The 22,470-nt window shown below is 40.3% G+C and overlaps 1 protein-coding gene across 1 annotated transcript in view; it reads right to left on the bottom strand.

Annotated features, from left to right (window-relative positions):
* Positions 1-9,153: 9,153 nt before the first annotated feature.
* LOC121922785 (autocrine proliferation repressor protein A-like) overlaps positions 9,154-22,470 on the bottom strand; it is a 22,884-nt gene continuing 9,567 nt past the window's right edge. The window contains exons 4-13 of the mRNA XM_042452587.1: positions 20,636-20,758; positions 19,492-19,590; positions 19,273-19,362; positions 16,595-16,724; positions 14,742-14,862; positions 12,618-12,753; positions 11,421-11,509; positions 11,261-11,336; positions 10,254-10,319; positions 9,154-9,273 (exon numbers count right to left, since the gene is read on the bottom strand). Of these exons, the coding sequence (XP_042308521.1) occupies positions 9,154-9,273; positions 10,254-10,319; positions 11,261-11,336; positions 11,421-11,509; positions 12,618-12,753; positions 14,742-14,862; positions 16,595-16,724; positions 19,273-19,362; positions 19,492-19,590; positions 20,636-20,758 (1,050 nt within the window). The remainder of the gene's footprint in view (positions 9,274-10,253; positions 10,320-11,260; positions 11,337-11,420; positions 11,510-12,617; positions 12,754-14,741; positions 14,863-16,594; positions 16,725-19,272; positions 19,363-19,491; positions 19,591-20,635; positions 20,759-22,470) is intronic.

Below are 22,470 nucleotides of genomic sequence, written 5' to 3'. Positions count from 1 at the left end.
CACTTCTATCTACCTATTCCAGGCAAAATGCCTGTGTTCAGGGAAAATAGCCCACAACTTCAACATTTCAGATAGCCTTACTTATGAAGTTCACCAGTTTCAGAAGAAGAAATGGGAGTCATGCAACAAGCCAGAAAAACATATGAATCAGGATCAAACATATGGCCCAAAATGCCAACTTTTCAAGAAGCCATGTCTAAATGGTACAAGGACATGGTTCTTATGCAATTTTTGTGGCGTCACATCTAAAGTTGTGTATATGTGGCGAATTGATAAGTATGACATGTTATATCTTTCCCATCTTTTACAGAATACACATGATGTATCTAAATTAAGCCAATAAAATGCAAAACTGCAAAATTACAGACTACCCAATCTACTATTGTAGATCTCTGTGAAGACAATAATAATGTCAACAATAAAGTGTGCCATCAAGTCTCTTTCCCACTTATGGCAACAATAAGGTGAACAGGGTCACAGGGCTTTCTTGGCAAGATTTGTTCAGAAAGGATTTGCTATTGCCTTCCTCTCAGACTGTGAGAAAGTGACTTGCCCAAAGCTATCCAATGGGTTTCCATGGTCAAACAGGGACTTGAACCCTGGTCACCAAAGTCACCCTAGTAGTCACATCTAGCATAAATCTCAGTGGATCTACTTTGGGAAGGGGAATGTTAGACTTAACCCATACTTATCTGTGTAGTTGTCCAACAGTCTGGCTCTTTGCCTAGCCCTTTCTCCAATAGCCTTTACATATGGTAGTTTAAGAACTAATTTGTATACCCTGCTCTTTATTATGAATGATAAAATTGTCCCACGAGTAATAAACTCCCAGATGGCTAGCAAAACTGTAAGCATCCACTCTTTCTGCAGTTTCAGAAGTGTACTGTAACTCCTCCATGCTACATACGTAAGTGCAATGGTTATTTCTGCAGGTGTTGCTACTTCAGGTTTGCATAGCACCTTTTTATGAGTTTCCTCACCCATGAATGAATAGTAGTCCTTCTGTTGCCTAAAATGTCAAAATAGCATCCTGTCCAATTGCCCAAACTTCATGCAGAGCAGACTTTTTATTAGGTAAGAGTGGAGAGCTGGGTTAGTGAAAATCATTCCCAGGAACAATCCCTTGGCATGCTTCCATCCAGGCAGGTTCTGTGGCAAGTAATTTTAAAATTGTTATGCAGCATTTCCATCTTCTCAATAGAGAGGGCAGGTTAGGTAAGAAAAAATGGTGAAAAAGTGAGAAAAGCTGGGAAGGTTACAAATAAAAGACTGTCATCTAGAAACCACAGATAGCTATAAAATTTAGTGAATGAGGCAGAGCATTGCACAATTGAAATTAAATTGGAGATTAAACTTTTTTTATTTTGGCATGTTCTGTAATGCATGTAAGAAAGGTTGAGATATTTTACTGAACAGGAGCCAAGGGTAAAATCCATCTTTGCAATCAGATTGCCACTACACCTCTAGTTGATTTAGGATTTGGACACAACACCCTCACGTTTGTTAGTATGGACTTTATCACACAGGACTTATGTGCTTCCATTCCGAAAATGGTTAAAGTGCTGGCATCCCGGAAAAGCAAGCCAATTCGCTAATACTTATCACACAGAGAGCACAACAAAGGGTTAAAAACACATTACTTGGGCAAGAAAGTGGGCCAGCAATGAATTTTGGGTTTAAGATGGATGAGGACAAATTCCTCTTGCTAGCTTGGAAATAACTTTCCTGGGCATGCTCCAAACTGTCATTTCCACAAGTGCATACACAGACATGCTCCAGAGAGGGAAGGGAAACAAGGAGGAAAATCCTCTTTGCCTCAGAAGCTGTTTCAGAGGAAGGCAGGCTGAGGTTTCCCTTTGTAGGGAATTAATGCAGCATTGACACTCAATGCTATGGAATTCTGGGATTTGTAATTTTGTCAGATATTTAGCCTTCCCTAACAGAGATCTTTGGTACAACAACAAATATCAAATCCCAGGATTCCATAGGATGAAGCTATGAGAGTTATAGCAGTATCAAACTGCAGTAATTCTGCAGTATAGCAGCAGGCAGAATTGCAAGAAAGGAGTGGCTATGGAGGATACAACTGTCTGTGGGAGTCACTGTTCCCCTGGGAGCCTTTGGTGTAAAGAGATATCAAATGCCTCCTTATGCAAGCTTGTGAAAAGCACAGCCACCAACATAGTGGAGAGTTATCCTAGAGAAGATCCAGGCCCTACAAAATGGGGTCATTAAGTCCCGAGACAGATGGGCCAAAAGCGGCGTGGCGGCGGCGATATTAAGATTCTTGACCACGCAGCAACCACATAGTCCGGAACCCTAGTGTGTAGCGGCAGTGGCCTAATGGTGGTGTCCCATCCACACAGGCATCATCATCTTGATATAAGGGAGGCACAGTATCCGCACATTGCTGCGCATCGCTTACATCACGAGTGCACCAGTGGTGCACTCACAACATAACCTGGGCACCGCAAAAAGAACCCGGAAGAACCAAGTTCTTTTTACTCCTGAGGGACATTGTGTGGTTTAGCGGCTGTGGTGTCCCTCCAGAGTTAAAACGAGCACCTGCAGACCGCCATTTTTGGGTGGTCTGTCTCGGCCCAAAGATATCCCACCCACCTCAAGTTTCATTCACTGCAGCATTGCAGAACACTCTGTTCCTTGTTGGTCCATAGGGATTTTTTCCTCCTACAACCCATTTTGCTGCACCACATGCAGCATTGGGAGGGATGGGAAATCTTTGCTGGGGTGAGGGTTGATTCTTCTTGTCAGTCCTCCTCCACCTTGATATAATGGTGGTTTTCAGATTTATGTTGTCTGGATGTTACTCATCTTCAGTTCCCATTCATAACACATGGGGGGGGGGGGTTTGATTTCCCAGTGGGAAAACTATGGATGCCATTTATGGGACACAATTTTTCTGGGACTCATATTTTTGGGTATGTATAAACACACATACGTGTGCACTGGAAAGTAGGAAATTAAAAAAAAAGGTTCCCCTCCTCCTTTCTTCCCTCCTAATCCATCTCCCTGTTCATAGCAAATGAAGAGGAACTTAGCCTGTTGATGTGCATGCCCCTATCTCCAAGCTACCTGACCAGTTGCCAGTGTCACACTTCTTTTTGCTTCTCATTGACACCTTCATGTGAAAATTTCTGCATGCTTGAACATTTCCACAACCACACAGAAATCTTTGTCTGTGGCTGACCATCTTTCACTGTCAAATTGATAGTCACAGGGTCACCCAAGTTCAGTATCAGAAGGAAATATACAAAATAAGTACAGTACTTGGATCAGTAACCTGGATATGGAAAAATATGAGCTAAATATGGGCACATTCTTGGGTTCTCTTTCTCAATTTAATTTACATAATTTATTTTGGATGGGAGACTGCCAATGAAGACCAGGTACGGTAGGCTATATTTTGCACACACACATGCACACACTTAAAACAGTGTGGGTTGTTCCGGGAATTACACTCTAATATTAGCTTTCATACCAGTCCTTTCTTTACACATAACCACATCTTTTTGTATACCTTATGCCCTTACACCCTCATTAATGTCCCCTTTGACTGTAATCCTCAGACACAGAACATAGTGTACAAAGAAGCTAAACAAATAGTCTGAAAGTGGCTAGATGTTATGTTTGCATAGTTCTGATAGTATTTCTCAACACTAGTATTATAATCAAAGATAAAAGTGCAACTTCAGCAACAGCAGAGTTGTACAGCCAGGAGAAACATGGTGAAAGTCTTGTGGTTCCTTAAAGTCTGATAAATTTATGGTAGCATTTTTCTGGACTCCAGGCATCTGATGAAGTGGACTGTGACCCATGAAAGTTCATGCTGTAATAAATTTTTAATTTTTGCGGTGCTGCAGAACTCGTGCAATGGACAAGCATGGCTACCTCTCTGAAGGTCCATAAGCACAAGGAAAGGATGGAAAAATGATAAGGGATACACTGTGTGCGTTGAGAGTTACTTTACTAGACCTGGCGTACTTATAATAGAATTTTCCTAGGTTTTAATTTACATCTTAACGCTTCAGACATATTTTTCATGCGAAAGGGTACATATCAAAAAGTCCAGTGACCAGATTTCTTGTTGCAAAGCAACATGAGGAAAAAGCAACTGAGTGTGGAAAAGCAGCAGAAAAATGTTTAACCCGTCTCCAGTCCACTACTTCCATTTCTTCTCCCCAGAAGTAGAGGGGCAAAGCAGCCACCATTGAAAGCACTGAGCATCTCTGTGCCCTACCACTCTTCTGCTCAACAGAGCCTCCTTCCTCCCAATAACACTTGGCAGCCAGGAAAAAAAGAATTGGGTATTTCCCAGATGCATATGCATCCTGAGAGTAGTTTGAATGTCATCATATACACCCACATTTGAATTTAGTGTTTCCCTATTGTTTAATTATTTATGGCAATGAATCTTGCAACAGATGAGCCTGTATTTTTGTCTGCATATTGCAGCTTTAGCATGGGTGGCAACTGAGACTAGTAGTTTGCCTAAAGCCATCCAATGAGTTTGGGCAGAGTCATTATTCAAACAGGTGCCTTCTTGTTAGTGAATTTAAAAAATGCCACGTTTCATCTCTTTATACAATTAATGCTTTGCACAGCCAGTGTGGTGTAGAGGTTTGAGTGTTGGACTATGACACTGATGCCCAGGGAACCCACTAGATAACATTGGGCAAATGTCAAGCTCTCAGCCTCAAAGGAATGCCATTTTTGATACTCTGTGCCACCTTCAAAAGGTTACAGCATCAGAAAATTGGCCCTCAGTTCTGCAACAGTTGCCCATTCTGTGATAGAACAATGCAAAAATTAATGAGCTTGATTTGAAAAACAGAACAATTTGGATAATATGCAGATTAGTATATTAGCATTTAGGAGGCTTGAATATGGCCAGCCTTTCTGATGACAGTTCTAAAGATGTCCATGGTGTTATTTTTGTGTGTTTTCTGAAACAGTTGATACAGCATATAGGAACTGGGCTAAAAAGTAATCTTCAGATAATGAAACAGCTTCCATGTAGAAGTGACTCTGTCATCAACCTTGCTAGTAAACAGCACATTTACTGGCATATTAGCCAAATTTTGGATCCAACTGGTAGTGCAACATTGCTTATGAGGTTCCAATTGCATAAAAATATAATACTCCTGATAACTGTCATCAATGGCCAATAAAAGGAATGATCAGGAACAGACTAGAACACACACATACTCATTCATACATGCCCCACTCCACTCTCAGTTTTTGGGTAAAGGGTTTTTTTTGGTGTTGTTTTTGTTTTGTCATTATGGAGGTGACTACAAATAAAGGCAAACCTATGCAACTATTTTAGGCCATTTAGGGGAAATCCACCTTCAATACTTCATCATTAATGTATTTTGTGCATGTATCTTTATTTTAAAAAATATCTCATGCAACAATTAAACACTTACCATTGAGTCAACCTCCTCAAAGTGATCACATACTAGTACTATAGCTTCATATTGGTAACTATGGCAACTGAATGCTCCAGAACCTGAGTCTGTATAGGCAGTGGTATCATGGTGGTGTCCCGCCCACATGGGCGCTGCCATGATGACATAAGGGACGCGCAGCATACCGACAATGTTACGTGTTTCTTATGTCACCAGTGTGCCAATGGTGCACTCTTGACATCAGACAGGTGCCATAAAAAGAACCTGATTTTCACAACTTCTTTTGACACCGCATGTCTTGGCTTCTGCGGCGTCCCTCCGGAGGTGAAACAGGTGCTTCCAGCCCACCTTTTTGAGGTGGTTTGTTTTGCCCCTATATGTAACTGTGGACAGGTTGTTTTGAAACTAATATTTCTTAGATGACAGACAGACTACCACCCTAGTTGGAAAAGTTGTTAGTCATACTCTTAGTAGGTGTCTGTCTTCATGCCTCCTCGGTTTGGTATCTCCTGTTTTATCTATTTATGCTTTATTCATAATGTCGCTTTGCCATTCTGACATGTCTCCAGATTTGACATGTAACCAGTCATTTTAGGTTTTGAACTGCAGTAGGCTATATTACAGGGGACAAAACTGGCAAAACCACCTCTGAGTATTCCTTGCATAACAAAACCCTTTGAAAAATTCATGGGGTAGCCAGGAGTCAACAAGCAACTTGAAGGCACATGAAATATGTTATTTCAACAATGGTAAAGCACTGAGACATGATTTATGACCCAGAAAGTTCCACAAACAATCAAAGGATTAAACTAGATCACAGATTTCCCAAAACTTACATTTCTGTATATGGTCAACTTACAGTGAAGGTTGGTGACTCAAAATCAAACTCAAACAGGCCACTGACCAGAGCTTGGAAAAGTTATCCTTGCCCCCCCCCCCACTCCCCAAACAATTGCCAGTATCCCCCAGCCAGTGTGACTTAGAAAGTAAATTTTCTAAGCCTTTCCACTGATCCAAGCATTAACTATCCCATTCTAAACTACCTTGAAAATATTATTTGTTGTGTAGGATTGGTAAAGAAAGACTATAATTTTTGTTTTTGTTTTGTTTTTGATAGTGTGGTAAACAACAACTGGTAATGGGAAGAGATCTGCTTGTAAATCTCATAAATGCAGTTCGCTCTTGATCCTAAAGGGACTACCCTTAAAACCTAGAAAAAAGTAACTCAAGGGCACACTATCCATTACATTATTCACATTTTAAAAAAAGTGTGTTTAAACTGGACACTCTTATTTTGAACAAAAGTCAACAATAGGGACCCCAGCCCAATAGGTACTTCCAGTCTGGATCAGAGGTGGGGAAGACGTGCACAGTTTTTCTTCTGAGCAGCTTTTAATGAATAATGTAATATATAGTGACACCTTGTGAGGCCTCATTTCCAGTTTCATCAGAAATGCAAATTTTTTTCCTAACAAATCATTGTGGCTGGGAAGTGGCATTCTCTCACCTTTCTGATGGAGCAGATGCAATCAGGAATGCTGCATACATCCTCAGAAGAGGAATAATGAACAAGGTAGTTTGTTCTTTAAAAATGCATTTGTTTTGCGGAATCCAGCTCACATTCATAATATGACAAGTCTTCATGTAATACCTTCTGTAATGTGCTGCAACAGGAAACACCAACTGAAACTACTTAGCATGCAAGTAGTATACTCCTCTCAATATTGATAAAGAGAAGGCCATATTGAGTAACCCTCACTTACAGTAGCTTCCCTACAACTGAGAAGCTGAGAGATGAGAGAGAAAGAGATGAATGGATGAGAGCTGAGATGATGACAAATCTTCTGGATGATGCCATGCTCAAATCAGCTTCCATGATTAGCAGCATGATCCTAACCAAATAACTGGACAATCAAGTAATACGTGAGATCCTATGTGGAGTTGGTGGAATACAATGTTCTGCCAGCGTATATGCATGTATATCTCATGGAAGTCTGGGAGGGTAAAGTTGGCAAGCCAGGTAGTGGTATGAGGGAATCTTTCCAGTGCATCCCCACAGCCAATTAGTGTCCATATGAATCAAGAGCAAAACTGCGCCTGACACCATTGGCTGCCATTAAACAGCTGGCCAAAATCTCTGCAACAAGGTAGCAGTAGCAATGTTGCCTTGAGTGGTAAAAGATGTACATTTGCCATAGCATGTGATTTTCCTCAAGTGTGTAGTATATTTTGATTTGTATTTGGCCATTAGAAAGTAAATTACTTATTTGAAAATCTGATTGCTGAGGAAATTTTGTTGCAAAAGTGGGAAAAAGTTAATCGTAGGATCAGGTATTCTCCTTAACATCAGCGTTAGATTTCTGAGCAACTTGGAATCCCTACGTTGCTACTACATGCCTATAAAGTCTAAGGAAATTTGGATCAAACAATGTTCTTGCTGCAAAGGAGAAGATTCCATTGATATTCCCATTGTAAAGATGAAGAAAAATTTACAAGATGCTAACAAGGAAATGAGGGAGAATCTGGCTGGGCAGTGGAACATAGATATTTCAAACAGGTGGCATGAGCCCACCATATATGTAAGCAAGCTATCTGCTTCCAGGCATTACATCTGATTAATGAAAAAAGGCATTTGGATGGCAAGAAGAAACTAGGAAAACACAAGGTAGCTTAATGACATCCTGCCCTGCTCTCAATTTTCTAATTTCATCATCATGCAACAAATGCTAATTCAGAGAATCAGGATTTGGCTCCTTCATGCTCACATTTCAGAAGGTTTATCATGACATAAGATGATTGGAAAGATGCAAGGATTCACAAGATGGGGCTTCCACTGAATGATTCTTAGTGCTTTCATATCCTTATGACTGTCAAAGGGCAGTGTGCCCTCCCACCTTCATTAAGGATTTAAAAAAAATAATATCTCTTTTTGCTCCCACTTGCCCCTCCCCCTGAGCTTTAGGATTTAATTTTTTAAAATTACAGCTTAAAGAATCTACCCAGCCAGCATGGCCACTGGTCCCATCATCAGAGGTGAGCCAGGTGGGCATCAGACAGAGGCAGCTTTCCAGGGTCAGCTCTGAGGTTGTAGAATTTCAGGCTGAGAGCAGCCTGCAGAGAATTGCACCCATATCACTTACACTTCCAAAACCTTTCTGATTGCCAGATACAATTTTGTTTCTATCCTATTTTTTTTACCAAAAAGGTACTCAGTGTCATACTCTGTAATTGTTCTCTGAATTGGTGATTTTTGTAGCATTCTTTTAACTTTTGTGGGGATAATCTTTTTAAAGAACCAGAATGGTGTAGTGGTTTGAGTCCTGGACTATGACTCTGGAGACCAGCGTTCAAATCCCCGCTTGGCCATGGAAACCCACTGGATGATCACATACTCTCAGCCCCAGAAAACTCTGTGATAGGGTCACCATAAGTGGGAAAAGACTTGAAGGCACACAACAACAAAATCTCCCTGGGAAACTGTGGCAAGGACCAAAAGCCAGGATAAACATGCTTCTGAAAAATGAGCAAATGTTCCTTTTTCTTTCTAAAATGCAATAAAATGTCAAACTGCAAAACCGCAAGAATTCCAGGGAAAGTTTTATTTGGTAAAAAGGAAGAGAAAGGAGAGAGCGGCCTCCCCTGCATTTTTGGCCCCTAAGTTCCTCTCATGCTTTTGCTTCAGGCATGTTGTCAGTAGCAGAAGTTCCAGCATCCCCAGAAGGTGTCAGACTAATTTACCATAGCACTGTTCTCCCTTGCATTCCATGCATGGAAATGTGTCTGGTATGATGTGAAGCTCTGATGTGAACACGAAAGTATTGTCCCCGGGTCCTGGGAAAGTGACCTGGAAAATAAATTGCAATTTCATCAGTACTTCATTTTGCAAAGAATGGGAATATAAATTGCATGTATAGCATGAGGATATCCCCAAGTGTTAATTTACTTGCATATATAAGAAATAAATATTATGCTTCTAACTGCATTATTTTCCTAAATAACCAAAACACACTGGATCCCACTTGAACTTGGAAGCTAAGCATGGTCAGCCCTGGTTAATACTAGGATGGGAGACCACCAAGAAATACCAGGTACTGTAGACTGTGTTTCTGAGGAAGGAACTGGCAGAAACACATCTGAGGATTTCTTGTCTAAGAAAATCCTATGAAATTCATGGGGTCACCATAAGTTGACAGGTGACTTGAAGATGCGCATAGCCACATACAGACACGCACACAGTGTCCAGCAGTGTGACACTTCATACCAGCTTAAGCAGCTGCTTGGCAGGTTTGTTTTATTTGCTTCCAATTAATAATATACATGGCTCCTTTCAGATTATATGTAGTTAACTGCTTCATTGTCTTTCTGAAGGAAACAGGAAAAAATTCAGCTGAAAGATAAACTGAAGAATTTAGATGGAAAATACAGGGCAAAAACTGGTGCAAACATGACTTATTTATGCCTTCCCTGACTAGGTAAGTACTGATATATCTCAGTCCTCTTCTGATGTTCTTGTCGGTATAATGGGCACGTGAGGAAGGGGAAGCAAAGATGAGAATGCCAGCTATGTTCAACATCTGTTGCCATTCTTACTGTCCTCTTCACAGGGCTTGGAAAAGTTACTATTTTGGACTACAACTTCTCAAATCACCCAGCCAACATGACCAGCAGCCATGCTGTCTGAGAGATCCTGAATATTACAGTCTAAAAAGGTAACTTCACTAGTACCACCTCTACATATTTGAGCATGATTTCTGTAGTAGGAAGCCTTTTCTCTCCAGTCATGTTATTTGCACACTTTGTTAGTTGATTCTTCTTAATAATTACCTCTATAAAGAATCCTCTCCATCCCTTTGATGGCTTGTCCACTTCTGCTTTATAAACACCTGGCATCTGCAAAGTAAAGTACATTGTTAACTGGACTGCTTCTAAGCATGAGGTCCAGAATGTTTATTAGTATGAAATCAGTAGGATTTCATACTAATAAACATTCTGGACCTCATGACTGGAAGCAGGAATTTTAAACATATGTATTACAGTGGGATTTCATACTAATGTTATAGAGAGTGCTCCTATTCAGTTTCCCAGCCAGCAAATTGGCTATGCTGTATTCTTTGAGCATACTCTATTTAGTTTTCCATTCCTCCCGATCTACCCCACCCCATCCTTGGCCACTGGTAATCAGCATTCCATGGCCACAGAACATGCTTAGTCCTTTGGGCTGCTTTGAGATTCCCACTTCTTAGTATTTTCCCCTAAAGATAATTTTTTCATATCTGAGAATCCTGTTTCCCCCCAGCTTTTTGACACCAGCACAGGTACTTTTTAAAAGCATTGCAGAAGGAATTATGCTTTACCTCCTTGAGCAACATTGTCACCCCACCTATGCAATGCCAGGGCAACTGGATGACTTCTGGGTGCAGCCCTCCCCTTGACCCACAGCCATTGATTGGCCATGGAGGTGTCAAATCAGTGACTGCATCTGGGTGCCACACTACGTAAGGAAAAGTGCACTAAACTGGAAGTGATGACAGCACTGCCTCCCCAGATGCAGCACCTGGATGATGCCTGGGCACATCCTCACAGCCAAACAGTGCCAGATAAGAGCTGTTCAGCTGTGCCTGGGAACTATCTGGGTGCTGTTGCACAGCAGAGGAAGGAAAGACAGCCACTGGTGTCATGACCAGCAATGCAATCACAAGGCAAGAGATTTACACTTTGCCAGTAGTCAAACTGAATCTTGGCCTATCATCTAGGAACTGCTTATGTGGGGAAACTCTTGATTTCTTCCACTTTTGTGAAGATACAATAATCTAAATCTGAGATCCACTTACCACTTTTTCAACCCTGCACTGACACCATAGTACAGGGTTAGGTATACCAGGACCCACAACTAACCGAAAATCTCGCCTGGAAATGAGAAAGGAGGGGTGATACACAGGAATGTTGTTGGAGTATACCATTAAAAATCTGATATACCTGAAAGAATCCTACCTTTTAGAGCCAAAGGTGTTTGCAAAGTAACACTTGGTTGAGGAGGGCTCTTGATCTGTGAAGAGATGAATGATGCCAGAACTATTTGTCTAGAAAGAGAGATGAGACAGAAGGATGATTATCATAAAGGTTCTTCCTTCCATCTAATATCTGGTTTCTTTTGATATGATTATATACATGAATCTCATATTATTAAGGCACATTTCCTATGTTTTTGTAAACATCAGGCACTTGTGAATATTATTTTTCAGTGGTAGGATTTTAGGATGCCAGAATTGCAATTTTTGATCTTTGCCAAAACAATTAACTTAGAAAATGCAGAATTTTACATTTGCCAGTAAATCTGAACCCTGGGAAAGAGCAAATGTTTAACTACTAAATTTCATGTTCATTTTCATCATTTATTTTCAAAGAACAACATTTACCAAGGCCTGTTTGTAAATACCCCTAGAAAGCCTACCAGCACAAATATTTCTGACATTGGGATCCAAATCCTGAGGTCAAGCAGGTGCTTTTGGTAAATGACTACAGCTAGAATTCTGTTAGAGCAATATGCCAGTGGCTGCAGCTTTTCCAGGACTGTGCAGCATTAGGAGGGAAGACAGAAAAAAACCTCCTGGCTCCAAGAAGCTTATTTCTCCAATGCCTTCCATCATCTATGGCTGCTGCCTCAATAATAATAATAATAATAATAATAATAATAATAATAATAATAATAATAATAATAGATTTATTTCTAGCCCGCCCAATCACGAAGAATCCGGGCGGGTTACAGCAATAAAATACAACAAATTACAATAGAGTTAAAAAATCAAACCCTAGACCTACCACCCCCCCCTCATTCCCAGTACTAAAACAGAATTAAACAGTAATAATATTAAAACATTAAAAACATTGAACAACCAAAAAATAGGCAGAAACATTGGCGGGGGAAAATAGACAGATGAGGGGACAAATATCTCTATATCTGGGGAAGGTAACTAAGTTGGAAAGGCTTGTTGGAAGAGATCCGTCTTGACGGATCTCTATGACCATTATCTCTTGTTGCTACACCTTAGTTATACTAGTGTGGTGCAGTAATTAGACTATAGCCCACACTTTATCCTTGTTTCCATTAATTAATCCTTGTATCAGGTACTTCAGACATTCAGCATGTAATTATTAATGATGGGAAGTGTTGCAATTAGCTCCTCTCACCTCCATCCTGTTCCAGGAGACTTGGGGCCTTCTCAGATTCTGCATGGTGCTGACATAAAAGGCTTTGAGTGAATCCAGAAGAGTTACCCTTTGGCCTAGAAAAAGTGTGTGAGTGTGACCAATATTGGGAATGATCCTGCAAAGCAATAACAAGACATTCTCAAAATCAGACAGGAGATCACCTGAGGCAGCAGATGAGAAGGATGGAAAGCAGCAGTGAGATGGTTATCTCAATTCTACCCTCACCTTTCAGTATCAAAGCCTTTCAAAGTATTCACAATGCCTCCTCTGCTGTTTTAATTAAAGTGACATATTAGCAGAAAATATAATAGACTTGGAACAATTACTAAGGAAGATCAAACAAGAAAGTACAAAGGCAGGCTTACTACCGAACATAAAGAAAACAACAATAATGACCATGGAGGATCCACATAAATTTCACCTTGATAATGAGGAAACTGAGGTCTCATTCCCACTTACAGATAAATCAGTGTGCGATCAGAATCAATGGATTAGTTAGATAGCGGAGCGTGGTTCCCACTACATTTGCACCAAATGGATTTTCCTCTCCAAAAATAATCAACGTGGTTCTCATTCACAAATGAATCAATTCAAAATGATTTGGTTCCAGCCAGCCAAAGGGGAAATTTGAATAAATTCTGATCTCCATGTGGTTTACACTTGCACAGATTCGATTTATCAAAAAAAGAAGCTGAAAAAAATCAGTGTCAAAAAGACATGGGTTAAATGGGTCTAGCACACGACTCCCCTCTCGGAATCGCTTCAGCGATTTGGAATAAGTGGGAACCAGAGTCGTTTGAAATGATTCATCTCGATTCATGATCTGGTTTAAAAGGTAGTGGGAATGAGGCCTAAAATAGTTAACGAGTTCTAATAACTTGTGATATTAATCAGAATGGAAATTGCAGTCAAGAAATAATAAGAAGACTAGGAATTGGAAGGGCAACAATGAAAGAACTAGATAAGATCCAAAAGTGTGAAGTTATACAACTGAGCACTAAAGTTAGAATTGTCCAAGCCACTGTATTCCCCATCACCATGTATGGGTGTGGATGGTGGAAAAAGCAGATGGGAAAAAAATTAACTAATTTGAGATTGGTGCTGAACAAGAGTGCTGAGGATACCATGGACAGCCAAAAAGATAAACAAATGGGTCCTTGAACAGTTCAAGCCCAAACTCTCTCTGAAAGCCAAGCTGACAAAACTGAGGCTGTTGTACTTTGGCTGCATCATGAAGAAAAATGAACCATTAGAAAGGACACAAAACCAAACTGAAGGGTTCTACCAAAGAAAATATTTATGGATGTAAAATATATCCGAATAAAATGTAACCCACAACTGTGAAGAAATAAGGGATAAATTAAACCCTCAAATAGAGAAGCCAGTAAAATTTCTAAAAGGGTATAAATACCCCACTGAAAAGATTGTTGCTTCTGAGTTGAGCGCAGACACATTGTGTTTAATAGATATATTATATTTTAAATAATTGCAGGCCACTGAGGAAGACAGTTGTCGAAATGCGTCTGGCCTCTAGTGTTTTATATCTTTTTATGTTTTGATTTTTTCACATTTATATAATTCTTAGTGGGGTATTGTTACCCTTTTAGAAACCTTTACTGGCTTTTTTGTTCCAGGGTCTGAGTTTTGTGACCTTGAGTTTGGACATTTTATTCATTCTTTAATACTGCTCATTTTTCAGTGGGGTAAAGGAGTTAGCAAAGGTGCAATACATTTTTTAAAAATATGGTGCAACAAACTGACAGCTGACGCACTGTTATGGTATGCTGCTGAATACATGTATCATTAGAATTGCTAAAGTGCAAAATGTTAAACCTTCCCAGTGCTACCCATTTATCTACTTGCATTTGCATGCTTTCAAACTGCTAGGTTAGCAGAAGCTGGGACTAGTGACAGGAGCTTAGTTGGGCTTGGACCCTGACTGAGTTATCTCTTTGCATAACTTCATTATATCACAGTTATTTTCACCTTACACCATATAATTGGATCTGTAAATAACACTGTCTACAGTGTCACCACACAGACTCTGTGTCTGCATTTCCTCTGCAAGGGAGAGCTTCTGGACATTCTGAGACAGGAACTCACCGGAAAAGTTTCTCTCCTGTCAGTTCAGAAAAATAATAGTGGGAATCATCAGGCTGGAAAATTTCATCTCCTGCTGCAACACTTATGTACTTGGCCTGCTTACTGTATCGTCCATTGTATTCTGGTATAAAAAAATGAAGTGTTACTATAATAGGTTTTTAAAAAAATCAGTCCTAGCCAGAAATCTCCCTGGAAGCCAAGAGATTGTTGTATTTCAGTCACATCATGCAAAGTCACGACTCATTGGAAAAACAATACAGGGGTACCTCGGGTTACGAAATTAATTCGTTCCGCCGCCGCTTTCGTAACCCGAAAAGCCTTCGCAAGCCGAAAACCCATAGGCGCTAATGGGGAAAAGCCGCGATTTCGTGTGAAATAGCGCCGAAAAGCACCAAAATTTTCTTCGTAACCCGAAATAACCTTCGTAACCCGGAACAGTTATTTCCTATGGGATTTTTTCGTATCCCGGAAATTTCGTAACGTGGGTATTTCGTATCCCGGGGTACCACTGTAATGCTAGGAAACGTGGAGGGAAGTAGAAAGAGAGGAAGGCTGCATGCTAGATGGATGGACTTTGTTAAGAGGACACAGTATGATTTTGCAGGAACTAAGCAGCACAGTAGAGGACAAGGGAGTCTTGGAGATGTCTCATCCACAGGGTTGCCATGTGTCAAGATCAACTTGAGGGTGGTTAACAACAACAACAAACTGTAATTGAACATATATACAGTTCTCAAGTTATGAGGATATCAAGAGAGAGAGAAGCAGCAGCATGGGATGAAGAAAAATACATTCTTTGAAGAGGTTTATATATTCCATGTGGTGTGCAACTGGCCCAAGACAACAAATATATCCCCATGCATGAGTTCAACTCTGGTAGCATATCTTGTGGAAAAACAACAGCAACTGGGGAAACCTAAAGGGTAATATGTGAATCTAGACTGAAGTAAACCTCATGTCAACGTGTCTCATAATATGAAAACCTAGGGTAATGGCACTGAAGCTAATCCTGGGAAACTCAGAGCAGATAAAAAAGAATTACCGTTTTCACACAACACATAGTTAAACTGCAGAATTCACTGCCAACAGATGTTGTGATGGTTGCCAACTTAGATTTTTTAAAGGTTATTGGATCAGATTAACAGTAGGTACTGGTCATGATGGATAAGATGCTACCCATCATACTCCTATTAGAGGCAGCATGGCTTCTTTCGTACTTACTGGGAAATAACAATGAAAAATTGTGGTTCAGAGGCAATGGGTTGGCAATTGCATGCAAAGAGAATGTTGGACTAAACATGTGTCTCATTTAGTAGGTTTGCCATTATTTTCCTATGTCTCAGCTTCCCTCACACAGACACTCTGCTTTGTTATCTATTGCAAACATTTTTCCCCCAGAATTTATATTTCTGTACAGTGGTGCAATACAGGTACATGCATATGCTTTCTTTCACCTCTGTTCCATCGCTCTTCTGCAACATTGCCAGTATGGTTAGGTTCTTTAGGGCAGTGTAATCTACGAATGAAGGAGCCACTAGGCATTAAGAGTGGAAGTGTGTGCCCATTAGTTGAATCCCCATCCTAGAGGGTTACATGCATTCTTAATATAGCCAATAAAAAGGATGCTGTGTACAGGAACCATAGAAGAAGTTCATGAAAGCAAATGGAAAAATAAAAGTGAATTGATTTCCTTGATTTGCATGATTGAATTTTTCTATTTCCTTACATTGTGACATCCTCTTGCAAATGCCCACTGTAACTCAGTAATTTCTGCTTGGGTTTGCTAATTTCACCAGTTTGTCTTTTTTCCTTGCCTTTCCCCCCAGAAATCTAACCATATAAGAACTACTCACCTAGAGGATCAATATGTGACGCCATTTCCTTGAACCGGGGTTCATCCAACTGTTGAGTTATGTTTGTATTACGTAAAGGCTTCAGTAAAAAGGTCCATCCACAATATGATCGGTATTGGTGATGCAAATTCTGCCCAAAGCCAAAAAAATGGGTGGTTTGCAACATATGAGGACATGGGGAACTTAAGTTTTACACTTTAATAATCTGTAATAATATAGTATGGAGAATAGGTATACTCATAACATAGCCCTTATACGCTGCCAATTAGTTTTCAGACAAGGTACAAAGTGTTGGTTATTACTTTTAAAGCCCTATATGGTTTGGGTCCAGGTTACCTACAGAATCTCCTCCTCCCATATACAGTAATCCACACCATACACTCAGATCCTCAAGGGGATATTTGATCCAGTCAGTCAGGACTAGATTGGCAACTGTCAGTGAGAGGATTTTTTCTTCAGCTGCCCTTAGATTGTGGAAGAGATTTGACAACTAAATACACTATCTGAATTTAAAATAGTGTTAAAAACCAGTCTCTTCCAGCAGGCCTATCCAAATGATTTTTAAACTGTAAATTGTAAATGATGAATTTGTATGTATATGTCTTGTTTGTTCTTTTAAATTGATGTGTTTTTTTAACTGATATGTTTTTTACTGATGATGCATCAATTGGTTTGTTGCTGTTCACTAACTCGATCCATGGGGAGAAGTTGGTAAACAATATTATTATAATGATATTATTATTATAAAGTGTCAAGATTCAGGCTCTCAATATCACACGGCAACTGTGCCATAGTAAACTTCAGTGTAGTCCTAGTTGTACAGTTTGGGGATGGGGTTGAATTTGATCGGCACCTCCTTATCTTTCAGTCAGTAAGCCAGAATATTTATGTATTTTATTACAATAACACATCACTGAAATGTCAAACATCTACATTTGTAGCAAATCACATTCTTCTTGTCTTCTCTCTGTCCACACTGTATTATTCTGCATTTCTTTTCCAGGAATTTCCAAAGCCACCATAAAAGAGGAATGGGAATCATGCAGCCTTCTAGACGTTTTTAAATGGCAACTACCAGCAACCTCAGCCAACAGAGCCAATGGTGAGGAATGCAGGAAGCTGCAGTTCAATAACACAGGATTCTAACCCCTGACCTAAGGATGAGCTGATGGGAAAATGTGAACCTGCTGCTGTCAGGAGTAGCATATACAACTTGCCTGCCATGATTTGCTTTGTTATTGATTTATTTAGTATGCCACTGTTCTCATTGAGACTCAAGGTGCCACACAAAATCTTAAAAACACAATACATTCATTCATTCAGAGTTTTTGTACCCCACTCTTCTGCCAGAGCGGCTTACAAATTGTTAATTACTGTATATACTCGACTATAAGTTGACCAATACATGGATTTTGATAGGACTCATGGATAAATTGAGGATAAAACTTAGGGGCATATAGCAAACAATGTAAAGGATAAAATTTACTGTCTTCATACAGAAATGTGTTATTCAGATCCTTCTCAGCCCGATTCCTCTCAGCACCCCTTTGAGGGGAAGTACCAAAGAGGTGCCACTACTGCCATTTTTCTGCCCAAGAATTCAAAAAGTCTAGAACTGGCATCACGATAGAAAGAGTAGAGGGGGGTTGGTGCTTCTTTTGGGTGCTCCCAGGATAGAATAAGCTCTTACCTTTTGCCACTCAACTCAGAGAAGGGGAAGAGTTAAAACAGAGTACTCACACTGACCTGTGGATAAGTCAACTCAGCATTTTTGGGTCAATTTTTTGACTTAAATTTCTAGACTTATTCATGAGTATATATAGTACACAGTTCCCTGCCCTTAGGCTTACAATCTTTAAAAGACATGAAAGGAATACAACTTTAAAACTCTTAATATAAAAATACAATTAAACTAATTTAAAAACCCAAGTTAAAACAGCACTGAAAGGCATTTAAAACATCACGAAATAAAAAACACTACACCCACTCTTGATTAAAAGCTATATCTGCTGTCGCCAAATGTCTCCTTAAATAAAAATGTCTTCGCCTGATGATGGAAAGAGAGTGAGGAGTGGGCCAACCGGACACTTCGAGTAATGAAGTTCCCCAGTCTGGGAGCAGCCACAGAGAAGGTTCTCTCTCAAGTCCTCAATAACCGTGCCTGCAAAGGTGATGGGACTGAGAGAAAGCCCTCCCCTGTGGATCTTAAGACACATACTGGTTTAAATAAAAAGATACAGTCTTGAGATTCAGACAAATCAATTTTACAGTGGTGGTCTGTAGCAGGAAAGCCAGTATGGTGTAGTGGTTTGAGTATTGGACTAGAAGTTTGAGTAACAAAAGTTCAAATCTCTGCTCAAGCACAGAAACCCACTGCATGACCTTTGGCAAGTCATACTCTCTTAGCCTCAGAGAAAGGAAAGGCAAACCTCCTTTGAATAAATCTTGCCAAGAAAACCGCGGGATACATTCACCTTAGGGTCACCATATGTCAGATATGACTTGAAGGCACACAACTACAACTCTGTAGCAGAGCTGATCCATATGGATTGTTGTCATTTTTTGGACTCCCAGCAGTATGTGACAGCCTTTCTTTGGCCACAGAATCATTATGGCAAGGAAACATACTTATGGCTACTGATTTTCCAGTTATGGAGCAAAAGGGAAGGAAAACTCACCTCACTCATATTCAAAAGATCAGCAAGGAATGGAAAAAATGAAACCACCCTGTTGTCCACTGCTGCTGTGAGCCAAGAGCTCCAGCCACGCTACAAAAAAGAGATAAAGAGATGATGGGCAATCCGGTGTGTGTTTCCCAGGTGGGGGTTGGACCATACCATGCCCAGAAGAAGGGACAAGGATGAAGATATAAATAGGGAAGGGCCCACAGTGCATACCTTGGAAATGCCTGCCAATGTAAATTTTGCTACATTCATTTTTCTATTAGATTCTTTCAGCAGGAAAGCAGTTATAGTGTCCATGGCTCGAACAGTGGCCTACACATGACAAAACAGAATTGCATCTTTTGGCATTAGGAGATACTTGAATACATTCTGGTATGGGCATGGTATGCAAGCAGAGTGTCATTAAAGAGTTTTCCTCTATTAAGCTTTACAAAGATTCACTATTAGCCTAAGGTTCTGCAAAGATAACACTGAATAAGCAACCATAATGGAAATGTGGCATAGATAGTTTTTGTAGGTTTTTGGGGCTATATGGCCATGTTCTAGAAGAGTTTATTCTTGACATTTCACTAGCATCTGTGGCTGGCATCTTCAGAGAATGCTTGCCTGGAAAGGAAGGGTGTGTGTGTGTGTGTGTGTGTGTGTGTGTGTGTGTGAACCTGGGAAGGCAGAAGTGATTTGCATGTGTATTGTTCTGTTGCTAATGGCAGGCCTCAGGGTAGAAGGGTATGCAAAAGAGGATTAGTGTCTGGTTGGTTAGTGCTCATTGTCTCCTGGGAAACCCCTGACCCAGGGAGATTTCTCATTTGCATTTGTTGAGTCTTCATCTTGCATCTTTCAATGCTGTGGGTGCAAACAATGAATAATACAGTATAGCAAGAAATTACATTACACATAATTGCAGTAGTATCATCAGGTCTGAAGAAAACTCAAGAAAAAGTTCCATAGTACATCACATCTTAGAGTTATGGGATGATGTGGCTGTGCTTGGTTTTTAAAAAACTGGATTCTGAAGCTGTCATGCCTGTTTTCAATGTGATCCTTTACCCAGATCAGAAAGCACCTGAATTAAGAGGTACTCATAGAATGACTCTGAATAGACTATGGTGCTGGCCAAGTTCTTCTGGAAGAGCCAGCTTTCTTTTTTTTCTTCCTGGAAACTCAGTCACCTACTCTAATTATTATGCCATTATGATGACAGTTGATTCATCTTCCCCATTTGTATGTGGCTGAACATCTACAAGTCAGCTTATTCTTAAGGAATCGGAGCCAAGGCAGCAGGCTCTCTTTCCCAAGCACTGGTCTTTCTCCCGAGCCTCCCACCTTGCTCTAGAGAGTCTAGGGAGGCCTCAGTTACCTTGACCATTGGGAACTGTAACAGTGTGTGTGGCTGAGCAGTCTTGTCATTCAGGAACTTCCACCATGAACAACTCAATCCTCCATCTGCAGACCTTTTCTTGCATTCTTGGATCGGAATTTTCTAGGATCAATACAATACAGAGAGAGATCAAGATCAAAGATGAGTTCACCTTTGCTTCCCCCTTCAGGATTCCCAGAAGAGTCTGCAGGGTCTAGCCCAGACTAGTTCATATCCATTTACTTCATGCAGAGTGGAAACTCTCATTCAGCCAAAGGTACAGTGGGAGTAATCACTTCATGCAATGCCAAGGCACCTATTAAGGCACTCTACTGTCTTGTCAGCCAGGATATATCAACAGGAAAACAGAAGCAAGAAAGGGAAAAGGAGGGGACAGAAAAGGAAAATGATAGAAATCAGATCCTTGAACATGATGTTATGCCATAAGTAGCAGGCATCTGAACACCATTCTGCCTGGGCTTGTTTTCCCTGGTTGGTGGTCTTGCTTGAATACCAGCTAGTGGCTCTTGGGCCTTTGGCCCAGAGCCTTTCCCCCCCTTCTGCAGTTCTAGGTGCTCTTTTGAGCAAAGGTGGGGGGGGGTGTAGTGAGTGCCATCCAGCTTCCTCTTCTCTGCCAGAAGGATGCACAAGGCTGGACTCCCCGAAATGGGGAAACTGCAGCCCTCATGCTTCCCAAAGGTCTCCCCCCACATTTTTGGCTATTTTTTGAACTTCACAACAGTGCTGTGATTTTGGTTAAAAAAATAAATAAAAGGAAACCACTACCAAATACCACGGCTTTTGTCCCCATGTTCCTGAAGGCACCTCAGTGCTCTCAATCTCTGAAACCTTCCAAAAAGCAGTAAAAATTGAAACTGGTCATGTCAGGAATGGGATTGTAGCTCCAGCAGAGGGTCCAGAGTGAAACATGAACCCAGTCCCTTGATAGTTGCCCACCCTGGTCTTCCCCTTGGCTTGATATGATTGGTTAGAGGCAGAAGCATTGTGTAGCCCCCAGTGGCACTAGTTTCCCTGGCTGATGACAGAATGTCAGAGGCTTCCTTTCTGCTCTCAAGTTCCAGGAAAAATAAATAATCAATATCAATAGACCATTATGCAGGTGAGGTACAAGGGCAACATGGGCAACACAATGGTTAGCATCTTGTTCAGTGTTTATGATGTTGACTTACAACCTCATAAAATTAGCTACTCACATTTACGCTCATAGCACCATTGCCATAACTATACAACAGAACACAGGTTTACACACTGAATATACCAATCAGAAATAAATTAGTTGAACTATTCCCTTAATGCACTATATAACACCTATGCATCCAGAAATAATAATGTGTGATCCTGTATATAACAAACTGTTTCTACACTGTATATATACATCTGAAATGTTACATCAACATGACATGAATAAATTCATTTTAAAAAAACCTTAAAAGCCATACAGAAAGGACAATTTGATTGCTAACAATAAGCTCAAGTTTCAAAAATGCCTTGTGGAAATTGCAATAGGCACATAGCAAGGACAAGACCACAACATACTGTTCATACACTTGTGTATATACTTCAGAGATACAGAATCAATTCATGCATAAATTGATTCATAAACAATTAATTAATAAATCAAATTACACTACATGACCAGCACCACCTTTTTCAGTTGAATACACGATACTGTAAAACCATGGATCTAAATTCCAACCAGCCTATTTCTTCATTATATGGATTTCTCCAGTTTGGGCTAGTGAAATCGAAAGAACAACTCCTGGGCTTTTCCGTCCTGCTGGGATCTTATCTTTGCTCTTCTGCTGGGGTCTTAA

This window comes from Sceloporus undulatus, chromosome 2 (genome assembly GCF_019175285.1).
Source record: "Sceloporus undulatus isolate JIND9_A2432 ecotype Alabama chromosome 2, SceUnd_v1.1, whole genome shotgun sequence".
NCBI lineage: Eukaryota > Metazoa > Chordata > Lepidosauria > Squamata > Phrynosomatidae > Sceloporus > Sceloporus undulatus.
The sequence above is the reverse complement of the archived record's forward strand: the minus strand, read 5'-3'. Positions and strand labels throughout refer to the sequence as shown.